The 17,163-nt window shown below is 42.7% G+C and overlaps 1 protein-coding gene across 1 annotated transcript; it reads left to right on the top strand.

Moving 5' to 3' along the window:
• The first annotated feature begins 3,252 nt into the window (after positions 1–3,252).
• LOC117318935 lies at positions 3,253–16,747 on the top strand. The gene is made up of 5 exons (XM_033873866.1): positions 3,253–3,282; positions 11,100–11,228; positions 12,303–12,386; positions 12,419–12,496; positions 16,394–16,747. Exons 1-5 carry the CDS (start codon positions 3,253–3,255, stop codon positions 16,502–16,504), a joined length of 432 nt encoding a protein of 143 aa, XP_033729757.1. The 3' UTR covers positions 16,505–16,747.
• The last annotated feature ends 416 nt before the right edge of the window (positions 16,748–17,163 follow it).

Below are 17,163 nucleotides of genomic sequence, written 5' to 3'. Positions count from 1 at the left end.
CAAAGGAAATAGTGAAGAGGATGAAGATGATGAAGATGAGGATGAAAACTCAATTCTACTGGAAGTAACTCCTGTCAGGAAACCTCTCTCAGAGGAGAGGTCTTTATTGGACGGGGAGGAGACTAGTGAAGTACAGACACCGGTACCGGAATATTTGCCGCAACAGCAAGACGGTGGTGACGACCCCGTTGAGGCTGTGCGGGAGGAGGAGGTTGTCACGGCCGAGCCATCGGAAGGAGGTGGAGCGGAGTCAGATTTATCTGGGAAGGCAGAACCGGAAGGCCGCCCCACAAGGAATCGACAGCCTCCTAAATGGATGAGAAGCGAGGAGTATGTCTTGGCTCAGCAGATTGTGGAGCCCGAGTGGAAGGAAAAGGCAGATATCCTCGAGAGATTGATCGACCGTGGTGGCCTGGTCAATGCTCGGACTCTAGACCGGGTAGCAAACTGTTTGGTAGACATCTTGTCCAGTAGTGGGTAAGTTGTTTTTTTTATTTCAGCATGACATAGCAGTTTTGATAAGCATGTTTTTATTTTCTTGTAGCCGCAGGACTTAATTCGAATTCCGGGACGTCATTCAACCTTGAGGGGGTGTATGTGGCGGAGACATCCAGTCTTAGAAATTAATATTAAATGCAATTTTCATAGAATATTTTAAACAGTGTGTATAACATATATATATAATATATATATATATAATAGTATAGTAGTGAGGTTGTGAGTTTCTGTCTATTGTATGTCACCGTCTATGTCAACTGTAATCAAGTCGTGTCAGTGTCCATGTCAAGTGCCATGTGCTTGTGTTTATGTTTTGTATTTGTGACCCTTGACCTCATACCCTTCACCTGTAACCATGTGACCACCTTTTGCACACCTGGCCCACCCTGCACATGCAGAGCTGGGACAGAGATAGTTGGACCACCAGGGGACACACAGAGCCATGATATTATAAGGTATTTTTAAGTATATGCATAAAGTTCTTTAAGTTAGTTTTAAGTATTGTAGTTCACTTAGAAATTGTATTTGTACATACCATTTAGCCAATTACAATATTACCTGGTAATTAATTGTCTTCAGGTTCAGTATCTACTTTATCTGCAAAAATATGTAAGGTGTTGGGCCTGGCGGCCATATTGAAAATAATTCTTAATTATTTCTAAGTTCAGGCCATTTGTCCAATATAGCACTTTTAAGTGGTATTTTAGTTATCTCTGAAGTATTTTTATAGATATATATATATTTGTCACTGTATAAAGTATAGTGGTATATGGTGGTCTCTTTCATTTTGTCAGGTTCTTTGTAACAACAGGACGGAATTGATATTGAGAACCCCTGTCACATTGATAGAGTAAGTGTTATTAATATAAGACATGTCAAATTAGTTATAAGGTCATTTTCCTTATCATTCATATTATTGTCAATGTAATTTGGGGATGATGTAATTGTATTATTATCATGGTAACTGTATGTGGTCATATGTAGAGTTTTATTACTGTATTGTTAAATGTATCTGTGATGTCCATATCTACTGTAAATTGATAGTATTTGTTTCTACTGTTTTAGGGTGTCTGACTGAAGTTGTCTATGAATAAAACGTGAAAAGAACTGTGCCATTGTGGTTATCAATCAGCCTCTGCCCAAATCCCCACCCCGTTTCATGACAGTAAACTGAAATATAATACCATATAAAAATAAGAGTATCTACTATAAATATTTAAATTTATAGTAGATACTCTTATTTTTATAAAGTATTTATAGTAGATACTCTTATTTTTATATGGTATTATATATCTCAGTTTACTGTCAGAACTTCAGACGCCTGTGCAGAGACGTTTTGAAAATAAGTAGCTAGAGCTAATTTGCATACTCAAACCAAATCGTGGTCCGTTAGTTTTCTAGTTTTAAAAGTGTATTTTAAATAATGTCAATATGGAGATTGTTGACAAAGGAGAGGAAGGTATATTGTGCCTTAAGTTTAGTAAAAAAAATAGTTTTTTTTATTTCCTTTGCTTGTGTATACGTAGTGAGTATGTTATTTGCCACAAATTGAAATCTCTACCAGAAATGTAGATGTGCATATATACATTTTCCTATACACTTAACCAGAGACATATATACAGAGATATATATATGTCTCTGACTTAACATTACAGTGCATTTTTACTTATATCAATAACAATCATCCTCATTTTTCATGTGGTGATTTCTATTAAGGATTGAATGTAGCTCGAGTTTCCTCGGGCCCTGACACCATGTCATGTAGAATGTTAATCTGGTCAAATTCATGGAGAAAGGAAATCAATTAAATTTGGTAGTTTCATAGAGTCTAACTTGAGTGGAATTTGGAAATTGAAATATTAGGTGATCGCAGTAGCTACTTTGATGACTACCTGGGTATATAGTAGGAGTTGATAAATTCCAGAGAGGAATATGTTCATATATTGGTACCTTATATTATGGACATTTAAATAGGTACACTTATTTGGGAAGAAGCCAGAGCTTCAGAATTGGTTGTGTATCTTTAATCAATGGTCAAGGTTTTACTTTACCAAACCATTCTATACTAGGGGGAAAAAGAAAGGCAAGTTTGTTTTTTTAGACACATGGTCCTAATTCAATTTCATACTTAGCTAACTATGTGCACTGTGAAAATGTTCTTCAGTTGCAATTCAGTCAACCTGCATTCTCTCAGCAGATTTTTCAAGAAAGTATCTTGTGGGTAAATCACTTCAAATGTAAAACTGAAACAGTATAAATTTAAAAGTTATACATGTACAATACAAATGTATTTCTTTTTTAAGGGATTGTAAAACAAAATGCTGCGATTTAGTGAAGTTGATAGGGGTTGGGCCATTGCTTTAATAATGCAGGAGCATTAGCAAGGTCACACAGCCCAGCAATATATATAATCTCAGAGCCACAGGGAAATGAGGTGACCGTCCCCGGAGCGGACTCCCATGCATTACCTTGAACGCCACGATAGAGGCATAATTACTTCCTGACCTAGCTCCATAACCAATTTTCAGAGGGAGGCGGCACATCAAGTTTGCGGGAGTATATTTAAGGCTATGACATCCCTATGCTGGTCCACCACTTACACAGTAGCGACACCAACGTCAAATGCAGTGGCTGCTGGCACATGTACCTAATCGGTCTCATTTGACCAGAGACTTGTATATCAGGTATATACGTTTCTGATTTGACCCATTGGAGACACATGATGTTCACAGACAGGTCTCACTTTACTGTCAGATGGATGACAACGTGTCTATGGACGTCATGGTAAGTGATATTCTGAGGCTTGTGTAATGGAAAGCGACATATTTGGGGGGAGGGTCTGTTATTGTATCGGTAAAGGGCAATAAACACCTTGATGTTAAAGAAAGTAAGATCGGTGACTGATGCCAGGGGTGGGCACACTCATTTGGATCAGACAATGACATAGGGTACCCATGTATTGTATGTAACAGTATTCACGAAAACACCGCCTGTGTTAGGACAACAAAAATCATCAAAATGTATTCAGTAATGATGAAATAATTGAGAAACCCACATCCTGAACACATCAAAAGAATCATGTAAAATAATACCTAACGAAACAGTATAGGGTACCCTTGTTTTAACAGTGTTCACACAAACACAGCCTGTATGTCACAGTCAAACTTTTGTGAAATCAGATCATCTCAGTCTGGACATCTCAGTCTGGACATCTCAGTCTGGACATCATCTCAGTCAGGCCATCATCTCAGTCTGGACATCTCAGTCTGGACATTTCAGTCAGACCATCATCTCAGTCTGGACATCATCTCAGTCTGGACATCTCAGTCAGGCCATGATCTCAGCCTGGACATCTCAGTCAGGCCATGATCTCAGCCTGGACATCTCAGTCTGGACATCTCAGTCAGGCCATGATCTCAGCCTGGACATCTCAGTCTGGACATCTCAGTCAGGCCATGATCTCAGCCTGGACATCTCAGTCTGGACATCTCAGTCAGGACATCATCTCAGTCAGGCCATGATCTCAGCCTGGACATCTCAGTCAGGCCATGATCTCAGTCTGGACATCTCAGTCAGGCCATGATCTCAGTCTGGACATCTCAGTCTGGACATCTCAGTCTGGACATCTCAGTCAGGCCATGATCTCAGTCTGGACATCTCAGTCTGGACATCTCAGTCAGGCCATGATCTCAGTCTGGACATCTCAGTCAGGCCATGATCTCAGTCTGGACATCTCAGTCAGGCCATGATCTCAGTCTGGACATCTCAGTCAGGCCATGATCTCAGTCTGGACATCTCAGTCAGGCCATGATCTCAGTCAGGCCATGATCTCAGTCTGGACATCTCAGTCTGGACATCTCAGTCTGGACATCTCAGTCTGGACATCTCAGTCAGGCCATCATCTCAGTCTGGACATCTCAGTCTGGACATCTCAGTCAGGCCATCATCTCAGTCTGGACATCTCAGTCTGGACATCTCAGTCAGACCATGATCTCAGTCTGGACATCTCCGTCAGGCCATGATCTCAGTCTGGACATCTCAGTCAGGCCATGATCTCAGTCTGGACATCTCAGTCTGGACATCTCAGTCAGGCCATCATCTCAGTCTGGACATCTCAGCCTGGACATCTCAGTCTGGACATCTCAGTCAGGCCATCATCTCAGTCTGGACATCTCAGTCAGGCCATGATCTCAGTCTGGACATCTCAGTCTGGACATCTCAGTCAGGCCATCATCTCAGTCTGGACATCTCAGCCTGGACATCTCAGTCTGGACATCTCAGTCAGGCCATCATCTCAGTCTGGACATCTCAGTCTGGACATCTCAGTCAGGCCATGATCTCAGTCTGGACATCTCAGTCAGGCCATGATCTCAGTCTGGACATCTCAGTCAGGCCATGATCTCAGTCTGGACATCTCAGTCAGGCCATGATCTCAGTCAGGCCATGATCTCAGTCTGGACATCTCAGTCAGGTCATGATCTCAGTCTGGACATCTCAGTCAGGCCATGATCTCAGCCTGGACATCTCAGTCAGGCCATGATCTCAGTCTGGACATGAACTCAGTCTGGACATCTCAGTCTGGACATGAACTCAGTCTGGACATCTCAGTCAGGACATCATCTCAGTCTGGACATCTCAGTCAGGCCATCATCTCAGTCTGGACATCTCAGTCAGGCCATCATCTCAGTCTGGACATCTCAGTCTGGACATGAACTCAGTCTGGACATCTCAGTCAGGCCATGATCTCAGTCAGGCCATGATCTCAGTCTGGACATCTCAGTCTGGACATGAACTCAGTCTGGACATCTCAGTCAGGACATCATCTCAGTCTGGACATCTCAGTCAGGCCATCATCTCAGTCTGGACATCTCAGTCAGGCCATGATCTCAGTCTGGACATGACCTCAGTCTGGACATCTCAGTCAGGACATCATCTCAGCCTGGACATCTCAGTCAGGCCATCATCTCAGTCTGGACATCTCAGTCAGGCCATGAACTCAGTCTGGACATCTCAGTCAGGACATCATCTCAGTCTGGACATCTCAGTCTGGACATGATCTCAGTCTGGACATCTCAGTCAGGCCATCATCTCAGTCTGGACATCTCAGTCGGGCCATCATCTCAGCCTGGACATCTCAGTCAGGCCATGATCTCAGTCTGGACATCTCAGTCAGGCCATGATCTCAGTCTGGACATCTCAGTCAGGCCATGATCTCAGCCTGGACATCTCAGTCAGGCCATCATCTCAGTCTGGACATCTCAGTCAGGCCATGATCTCAGCCTGGACATCTCAGTCAGGCCATGATCTCAGCCTGGACATCTCAATCTGGACATCTCAGTCTGGACATCTCAATCTGGACATCTCAGTCAGGCCATCATCTCAGCCTGGACATCTCAGTCAGGCCATGATCTCAGTCTGGACATCTCAGTCAGGCCATGATCTCAGCCTGGACATCTCAGTCGGGACATCTCAGTCTGGACATCTCAGTCAGGCCATGATCTCAGTCTGGACATCTCAGTCAGGCCATGATCTCAGCCTGGACATCTCAGTCTGGACATCTCAGTCAGGACATCATCTCAGTCAGGCCATGATCTCAGCCTGGACATCTCAGTCAGGCCATCATCTCAGTCTGGACATCTCAGTCAGGCCATGATCTCAGTCTGGACATCTCAGTCTGGACATCTCAGTCTGGACATCTCAGTCAGGCCATGATCTCAGTCTGGACATCTCAGTCTGGACATCTCAGTCAGGCCATGATCTCAGTCTGGACATCTCAGTCAGGCCATGATCTCAGTCTGGACATCTCAGTCAGGCCATGATCTCAGTCTGGACATCTCAGTCAGGCCATGATCTCAGTCTGGACATCTCAGTCAGGCCATGATCTCAGTCAGGCCATGATCTCAGTCTGGACATCTCAGTCTGGACATCTCAGTCTGGACATCTCAGTCTGGACATCTCAGTCTGGACATCTCAGTCTGGACATCTCAGTCTGGACATCTCAGTCAGGCCATGATCTCAGTCTGGACATCTCAGTCAGGCCATGATCTCAGTCTGGACATCTCAGTCAGGCCATGATCTCAGTCTGGACATCTCAGTCAGGCCATGATCTCAGCCTGGACATCTCAGTCAGGCCATCATCTCAGTCTGGACATCTCAGTCAGGCCATGATCTCAGCCTGGACATCTCAGTCAGGCCATGATCTCAGCCTGGACATCTCAATCTGGACATCTCAGTCTGGACATCTCAATCTGGACATCTCAGTCAGGCCATCATCTCAGCCTGGACATCTCAGTCAGGCCATCATCTCAGTCTGGACATCTCAGTCAGGCCATGATCTCAGCCTGGACATCTCAGTCTGGACATCTCAGTCAGGCCATCATCTCAGTCTGGACATCTCAGTCAGGCCATGATCTCAGCCTGGACATCTCAGTCTGGACATCTCAGTCAGGACATCATCTCAGTCAGGCCATGATCTCAGCCTGGACATGTCAGTCAGGCCATCATCTCAGTCTGGACATCTCAGTCAGGCCATGATCTCAGTCTGGACATTTCAGTCTGGACATCTCAGTCTGGACATCTCAGTCAGGCCATGATCTCAGTCTGGACATCTCAGTCTGGACATCTCAGTCAGGCCATGATCTCAGTCTGGACATCTCAGTCAGGCCATGATCTCAGTCTGGACATCTCAGTCAGGCCATGATCTCAGTCTGGACATCTCAGTCAGGCCATGATCTCAGTCAGGCCATGATCTCAGTCTGGACATCTCAGTCTGGACATCTCCGTCTGGACATCTCAGTCTGGACATCTCAGTCAGGCCATCATCTCAGTCTGGACATCTCAGTCTGGACATCTCAGTCTGGACATCTCAGTCAGGCCATCATCTCAGTCTGGACATCTCAGTCTGGACATCTCAGTCTGGACATCTCAGTCAGACCATGATCTCAGTCTGGACATCTCCGTCAGGCCATGATCTCAGTCTGGACATCTCAGTCAGGCCATGATCTCAGTCTGGACATCTCAGTCTGGACATCTCAGTCTGGACATCTCAGTCAGGCCATCATCTCAGTCTGGACATCTCAGCCTGGACATCTCAGTCTGGACATCTCAGTCAGGCCATCATCTCAGTCTGGACATCTCAGTCTGGACATCTCAGTCAGGCCATCATCTCAGTCTGGACATCTCAGTCTGGACATCTCAGTCAGGCCATGATCTCAGTCTGGACATCTCAGTCAGGCCATGATCTCAGTCTGGACATCTCAGTCAGGCCATGATCTCAGTCTGGACATCTCAGTCAGGCCATGATCTCAGTCAGGCCATGATCTCAGTCTGGACATCTCAGTCAGGTCATGATCTCAGTCTGGACATCTCAGTCAGGCCATGATCTCAGCCTGGACATCTCAGTCAGGCCATGATCTCAGTCTGGACATCTCAGTCTGGACATGAACTCAGTCTGGACATCTCAGTCAGGACATCATCTCAGTCTGGACATCTCAGTCAGGCCATCATCTCAGTCTGGACATCTCAGTCAGGCCATGATCTCAGTCTGGACATGAACTCAGTCTGGACATCTCAGTCAGGACATCATCTCAGCCTGGACATCTCAGTCAGGCCATCATCTCAGTCTGGACATCTCAGTCAGGCCATGATCTCAGTCTGGACATCTCAGTCTGGACATGAACTCAGTCTGGACATCTCAGTCAGGACATCATCTCAGTCTGGACATCTCAGTCTGGACATCTCAGTCTGGACATCTCAGTCTGGACATCTCAGTCAGGCCATCATCTCAGTCTGGACACCTCAGTCAGGCCAAGATCTCAGTCTGGACATCTCAGTCTGGACATCTCAGTCTGGACATCTCAGTCAGGCCATCATCTCAGTCTGGACATCTCAGTCTGGACATCATCTCAGTCTGGACATCTCAGTCAGGCCATGATCTCAGCCTGGACATCTCAGTCTGGACATCTCAGTCAGGCCATCATCTCAGTCTGGACATCTCAGTCAGGCCACAATCTCAGTCTGGACATCTCAGTCTGGACATCTCAGTCTGGACATCTCAGTCAGGCCATCATCTCAGTCTGGACATCTCAGTCAGGCCATCATCTCAGTCTGGACATCTCAGTCTGGACATCTCAGTCAGGCCATGATCTCAGTCTGGACATCTCAGTCAGGCCATGATCTCAGTCTGGACATCTCAGTCAGGCCATCATCTCAGTCTGGACATCTCAGTCGGGCCATCATCTCAGCCTGGACATCTCAGTCAGGCCATGATCTCAGTCTGGACATCTCAGTCAGGCCATGATCTCAGTCTGGACATCTCAGTCAGGCCATGATCTCAGCCTGGACATCTCAGTCAGGCCATCATCTCAGTCTGGACATCTCAGTCAGGCCATGATCTCAGCCTGGACATCTCAGTCAGGCCATGATCTCAGCCTGGACATCTCAATCTGGACATCTCAGTCTGGACATCTCAATCTGGACATCTCAGTCAGGCCATCATCTCAGCCTGGACATCTCAGTCAGGCCATGATCTCAGTCTGGACATCTCAGTCAGGCCATGATCTCAGTCTGGACATCTCAATCTGGACATCTCAGTCAGGCCATCATCTCAGTCTGGACATCTCAGTCAGGCCATCATCTCAGTCTGGACATCTCAGTCTGGACATCTCAGTCAGGCCATCATCGCAGTCTGAACATCTCAGTCAGGCCATGATTTCAGTCTGGACACCTCAGTCAGGCCATCATCTCAGTCTGGACATCTCAGTCAGGCCATGATCTCAGTCTGGACATCTCAGTCTGGACATCTCAGTCAGGCCATCATCTCAGTCTGAACATCTCAGTCAGGCCATGATCTCAGTCTGGACATCTCAGTCTGGACATCTCAGTCTGGACATCTCAGTCAGGCCATCATCTCAGTCTGGACATCTCAGTCAGGCCATCATCTCAGTCTGGACATCTCAGTCAGGCCATCATCTCAGTCTGGACATCTCAGTCTGGACATCTCAGTCTGGACATCTCAGTCAGGCCATCATCTCAGTCTGGACATCTCAGTCAGGACATCTCAGTCTGGACATCTCAGTCTGGACATCTCAGTCTGGACATCTCAGTCAGGCCATCATCTCAGTCTGGACATCTCAGTCTGGACATCATCTCAGTCTGGACATCTCAGTCAGGCCATGATCTCAGCCTGGACATCTCAGTCTGGACATCTCAGTCAGGCCATCATCTCAGTCTGGACATCTCAGTCAGGCCACAATCTCAGTCTGGACATCTCAGTCTGGACATCTCAGTCAGGCCATCATCTCAGTCTGGACATCTCAGTCAGGCCATCATCTCAGTCTGGACATCTCAGTCTGGACATCTCAGTCAGGCCATCATCTCAGTCTGGACATCTCAGTCAGGCCATGATCTCAGTCTGGACATCTCAGTCAGGTCATCATCTCAGTCAGGCCATCATCTCAGTCTGGACATCTCAGTCAGGCCATCATCTCAGTCTGGACATCTCAGTCTGGACATCTCAGTCAGGCCATCATCTCAGTCTGGACATCTCAGTCTGGACATCTCAGTCAGGTCATCATCTCAGTCTGGACATCTCAGTATATAACAATACACAGATCTGCAAACACATGCTACCACCAACATGCAAAGGTCATGGGCTTTATAAAAGTGGTATAAATGAATGGGTAAAATAAAACAAAGATTAAATATAAGTTTAAATATTTGATTGGAGTTCAAAACTACATGTGCACACTAATTACATAACATTAGAAATATTTCAATGAAGTGTAATAGCACATTTCATTTTTAGCACACTTTATTTGCACAGTTCATGATTCACATATTCATATTTAGCACACAGTTGTTTGCTATGGTCACTATTTGATGATTTAGGATTGTCCATTCCTGATCAATGACTTGACACAGGGGCCTGGTTCCTCGAATGATACATATCTAGATCTCCTAATGCAAAGTTGGCCTCGGTGCTTTATGTAAGTTCCTTCTGTCTGAGATGGTGACATATTTGCTTTTTGTTCACAGAAACCAGTCTCTTGACTACTGTTGAACTAGATGTGATTTCTGAACCTACAGATCTCAGCTAAAAGATGACATATTGGCAGGTATTACTTTGCAGTCTCTCTGACCTACCCCATCCCCATTGCTTTGACTTCTTTACGGGCCGCGGTGGCCGAGTGGTAAGGTGTCCTGACACGTTATCACTAGCCCTTCAACTCTGGGAGTAGAGTTCGAAACCCATATGGGGCAGTTGCCAGTTACTGACTGTAGACCGATGGTTTTTCTCTGGGTACTCCGGCTTTCCCAGCAGCTTTGAATATGCTCATTTCACCTTTGTTATCAATCTTGAAAATATTTATTTTGAGCAGTACAACATTAATAGCTCATTAACTGAAAGTCTTTTGCTCATGAAATGTACTGGTAGAATAGAATCATGGGTACCAAACATGAAATAATTCTGTTAAAAAAACTGTGCTGTCTGTGAATTTATATTTGTTTGTATTTTCAGGTAAACTAGTCATGTGGAATTTGGTACTGCACTCTCAGACCAAGGGGAATAACTCTATATTCAATGAGATCCTGGACCCTAGTCATCAACTTCTCAAAAACCAACATTCCAGGGACCTGTTATTGTGTCTGTAGATGACTTCTTGATAACCAAGTGGCCCACAGACCCGATATTAGTCTGTAGCAGGGCTCAAAATGGATATTTTTACAAGGTGGCCTGTTTGTCTTAAAACCATTCATTAAACCTAGGTGCCAATTTGAAAAGTCTTAAATAAAAAACTAAAAAACAAAAAACTTTCAGTTCTTTAGATCAGTGTAATATCAATCTGTAACTTTTTCGATGTTGACTGTCTTTTTAGTTTTGACTGCAACCTTTGAAAGATTGAACCAAATTGAAAATTTACACAATCATTTTAGTGGCCATGCAGGAGCCTTATTATTTTTTAAACTGGTCACCAATGGCTAATTTAAGGTACCATGGCCACTAAAATAGGCGGCACTTTGAGCCCTGTTAGTAGCCTGCTGATATGTAGGGGTACCAAGTATGTTCAAATGGATCAAGGTCACAGCTATGGTCAAAGATGTTAAAATATTTAATAAATTTCTTGATAACCAAGAGGCCCAGAGACCTGATATTGGGTCTGTAGCATGCTGGGATGAATGTCTACTAAGTTTGTTCATTGGGTGACCTGGAGTTTCATTCAAGTTCATCTGGTTCAAATATGATAAAATCTTTAAAACAATTTCTGCACAATAACCAAGAGGTCTAGAAACCTAATATTGGTCTTGTTGCATGCTGGCATGAAGAGGTCCAAAGTTTGTTTAGAGAAATATCCTTGGCCTACATTCAAGGTCACAGGGTTCAAACATGCTAAATACTGTTAATGACTTCTTCTCAATAACCAAGAGGCCCAGAGGCCTGATATAGTCCTTGTTACATGTATATGGACGAAGTGTTACAAAGTTTGTTCAAATGAATGACCTCAAAGACTTATAAAGACTTAAAATCAAAGACTTATATATAAAACACCTCAGGTGACCATTAGGGCCAATTGGCCTCTTGTAATGGTATTTTGATTGAAATGTTTAGATATAATGTTGACATATCTGATATTTATTTGAAGTATATATTTCAAACTGTCCAGAATATACTTATTTTACTGTACTGTGCAAAATGACCAGGTATTTCCCAAAATAGCACTGGTGGTGCATGTAACCATCCGGTATTCCAACATGGAGACCTGTCATATCCTTAAACGGCTTTAAACCTGTAAATTGTGTTGCAGGTTTGTATCTACAACTTGATTCAGCCATTCCTAAAGAATCAAACTTTTGTCCAGGAGTCCATCCCCTTATTTGACCAAGTTAGATGATCCTGATCGTGAGGGACACAATCCAGTCCCCATGGTCAGGAGCTCTTCCATCAGATGAAACACCAGGAACAACAGACGAAGCTGTACCTTCAAAGGATGGCTGTACTGTAAGTGGTACATTAGGCCATGGTGATGTACACAGTACTGAGGGTGAAATGTCAAGGTTTTGGGGGTAAAATGTCACATGTGGGTGAAAGATGAAAGCTTGGAGGGAATGAATGGTCAAGGTTAGAAGAATGAATGGTCAAGGTTTGCAGGGTGAATGATCAAGGTTTGGAGAGTAAAAGATCCAAATTTTGAGGGTTAAAGGTTAAGGCTTGGAGAGACAAAAGTAAGGGTTTATAATTGCAAGGTGACAAGTCAAATTATGGAGACTGAAAGGTCAAGGTTTTTAGGGTGAAAGGTCAAAACATGGCAGGTCAAAAGTAAGGGTTTGCTGGGTGAAAGATCAAAATGTGGAGAGTCAGATGTTAGGGCTTTGAGGTACATATCAGCATCAACCATAATAAAGTGCAGTTCATCTGATATGAACCATCTTCATGTTAAGTATAACCATACAATGTGTTTGACTTTTAGCTCACCTGGTCAAAATTGGACAAATGTGAGCTTCTTCCATACCGTGGCAGCGGTCGTCTGGCGTCCATCCATGAATAATTGACTTCTTCTTCTTAACCACGGATCAGAATTTAACCAAATTTATAAGTAAGTATCTCTATGTGACTGGCATTCAAAGTTATACAAATGATGCGGCCTGAGGGATTGGGCCTGTATTTTTGAAACTGTTAAGTTCCCCACCCCTGAGGACCTAGTTTCTTTGTTTTATCTTTAAAACCATTCAGATCACAACCCCTTAACCGTATACAGCAGTTCTGGGCATCAAGAGATGAACACAATCCTGATGAAGAAATAGGCCCAGGGGCCTTTCCCCACCCCAAGGGACTTGGTTTCTTTAAACACAATCATGTTAAGTCTGACTTTGTTTCCGTGTTATATCTTTGAAGCAGTTGAGATCCCCACCCCATAACCATATATATAGCATTGTTAGACATCAACAAATAAAGCTATTAACAAATTAAACATGAACACATTTTGACGTTTGCTCAAATAAACCAGGTGAGCAATACAGGCCCTCTGGACATCTTGATTTAGTATATCATTAAGATACTTTTGTACAAAATTAAACTAATTGAGTTAAATTAGCATGAGACAGCAAAAATTAATCTGGTTAATACCAGATAAAACTGGGCCGCAATATTGTACATGATTACCTTCATTTTACCTATAGTGTTGTAGATTATGTTGTGTCACAAACTTTAAATGGAAATGCCACACCTACAACTGTGTTTCAGATGATAGCTACAGACTACAGCAAAAATAGGTCAGCAGGCTAGCAAAACTGGAGGGGTACATATGTAAACACCTGGAGCATGGTCATAGACTTCTACATGTAGGATAAGTAGGTCGCACACATCTACAGGTGAGATAATTAGGTCCCAGACTTATACAGGTGTGATAAGTTGGTCACATATTTCTTCAGGTGAGAAAATTAGGTCACAGGCTTTTACAGGTGAGATAAATAGGTTACAGGTTTCTACAGGTGAGAAAATTAAGTCACAGACTTCTACAGATGAGAAAATTAGGTCACAGACTTCTACAGGTGAGGTAAATAGGTAACATACTTCTACAGGTGAGGTAAATAGGTAACATACTTCTACAGGTGAGGTAAATAGGTAACATACTTCTACAGGTGAGGTAAATAGGTAACATACTTCTACAGGTGAGACAATTAAGTCACAGACTTATACAGGTGTGATAAGTGGGTCACAGATTTCTTTAGGTAGGAAAATTAGGTCACATACTTCTACAAATGAGAAAATTAGGTCACAGACTTCTACAGGTGAGATAGATAGGTCACAGACTTCTAATTTCTTGATCTTTGAAATGATGGGTACCTATAATATACAGTGAAACCTGACTTTACCGACCACTGACTTTAACAATATCCTGTAACATCTGACCATTATTACCAGAACGGGGTACTACATGTATATAAATAACATGTATGTGATGTTAATTTGGTAATTAATTCCTCATAAATTTTGATTAGTTTTGACATGATAACTAATCACTCCTAATGTATCTTAAATTGTAAACACAATTGGGGATTAGCCAGATACTAAGTTGTTCTACAATGTTGGTTCCCTATTTTCAATACCCACTGTCATAAGCTCCATTTTGTGAAATGATAACTTGTGTCGGGATAGAAATTGAACCTTACGAAATAACAAATGATGGAAGATTCTTACGATGATGAGTGAGAACAAAAACACTTTTCTGGGACAATTTAAGTGATATGGACATACCAGTACCAGAGATTGTGATGGTATAGAATATGACGATACGTTGACTTATTGTACATGGACATCTTGTTCATATTAGGCAAAATGCAAAAATTCACTGTCATGAAAGGTGATAGACAGATATTGTACAAAAATTCACTGTCATGAAAGGTGATAGACAGATATTGTACAAAACTGAAATAAGTGTTCTACAATAGATTGCTTTGCAGTTGTTGGAAAATAAATTAAGTTCACACAGAATTCTAAAATTTCAGTCAGTGAGAGATAAAGTTTTCCTTCAAGATAATTTTTTGGTCAAACTCTTTCACAGACAAGTCGGACAAAATTATGTTTGGTTATTCAGTAAATTGTGATTGCATCCTTTGTATATTGCTGTAAGTCCCCTACCAGTGAGGACGGGGGGGGGGGGGGGGTTTAGTTGTCCTCTCCGTCTGTTTTGTATGTATTTACAGCCAGTCGTGTGGTAACAGAACACACAGTAGGATTATAGCCTGGCCATAGGTGATTTTATGTAAAGCAGATAACTCATGTGTTATGGCAGATAAAATTAATTGTAAGCTATAGGCCTAATTGGATGATTTAATATGAAGTACATTTTTTTGGTTCCAGATTAAACCAGAATCCTGAAAGTGGTAAAAGTAATTAATTACCTAGCAAATGAGGTGACATAGCAGAAAATCCTTATAATTAATCAACACATATCAAACATTTATGTCATTGGGATAGAGATGTTTGATTTTAAATATGTTTCAGAAAAACAATTCGTAGGGATTTGTGTCATTTTTGGCCAAAAATCATGATATTTTGCAATAGTGTTACAGTAGTTATTTTGATGTACTTTTATTATGGTTTTCACAGGTTTTAAAGAAGATTAAGCTTATTCATCCTTCACTTATGCAAATGGTATTGTTAATATACAGGGCTAACTGGCCCTGTTTACATATCTAAAACATATGACTTACTTTTTTAGAGCTCAGGTCAAATTTACTGTACACTGCTACCTTTTAAAGGATAGAAAACAAATGAAAATGTACTTGACCATGCTTAGTCAAGTTCATTTTAATCATTTTCATTCTTTATTTCATTATTGCTCAAAACCATACCAAAATGTATCAAACTTGCTGACTCGTTGACAGAATGGTTCAGGTGTCCAAACACTTTATCACTAACCCTCCACCTCTGGGTTGTGAGTTCGAAACCTAGGTGGGGCAGTTGCCAGGTACTGATTGTAGGCGGTGGTTTTTTCTCCAAGTACTCCAGCTTTCCTCCACCTCCAAAACCTGGCACGTCCTTAAATGACCCTGGCTGTTAATAGGACGTTAAACAAAATCAACTAAACCAAACAAACTATCTTGATAGGATGATTAAAGGGAGATAACTTATCTGTTAACAATCATGATGCTCAATGATTGGTGTTGGATAAATAATTAAAAATAAATAATTATTTGATGTTATATAACAAGCCCAAATAACTGATTGGGTATTTCACAATCCATATGTAGACTGAACAAAATGCCGGTTTATTTAACAGTTTATTACCGTGTATCCTTGAAAACTAAATGATTCAAATGCTTTTTTTTGTATTTTTTTGGTGAAACCACTGCATGATCGAGTATTTTAATAATATATGTTTACTTTTAATAGATTAAGTGTAGGACAGAGCTTGTGATATATATTCTGAAACGACCTGACCAAAGACCAGCATGGAGAGTTCCAGCTCATGGACATGTAAAACTTCCTAGAACAGAACATTAAGTCTACCAGTTACAGTAACAGGCTGAGGACGCCTCCGCTCCCCAAAGACCAGGTTCACCAAGGAACAACACCAAACAATACTTGGACACAGCAAACTTCCTAAAACAGACCAACATTCTACCACAGCTGCTGTCTGTCACAGGTCATGGCTGAAGGTATCTGCCCAAAGACAGGGTTCACTTAGTTATGAACAGCGCAAACAATACCAATACTTGAATTGGTATTCGAAAATTGTAATGGGGGGGGGGGGGGGGGGGGGGGGGGGGGGGGGATGATGTCATATTTAGATAACAGAAAATTATTCTGTTGTATTATTGTGTTCTATTTACCATGGTTCATGTTTATCAAATTATATGTCCCCAATGGGCCCCAAGATTGATGAGCCAGGGTCAAGTGGTCAAGAGTTCATTACACCTGATGTTTGTTGAATATTAATCTACTCAGCCTTTCTCATCCTTTTATTTATTCATGTAGCTGTAGATTTTTAGCTTACCGGGTCGGAAGGCGTCAGGCGTCGGTCCGTCTGTCCGTCAACACAATTGACTTCTTCTTCTGAACCGCTGATCAGAATTCAACCAAATTTGGTAGGAAACATCCCTAGGTGGGAGGGATTCAAATTGATACATATGATGAGGCTGACCCCCCAGGGGCCTAAGGGG

This window comes from Pecten maximus, unplaced genomic scaffold, assembly GCF_902652985.1.
Source record: "Pecten maximus unplaced genomic scaffold, xPecMax1.1, whole genome shotgun sequence".
NCBI lineage: Eukaryota > Metazoa > Mollusca > Bivalvia > Pectinida > Pectinidae > Pecten > Pecten maximus.
Note: the sequence above shows the minus strand (reverse complement) of the source record. Positions and strands in the feature narration are given on the sequence as shown.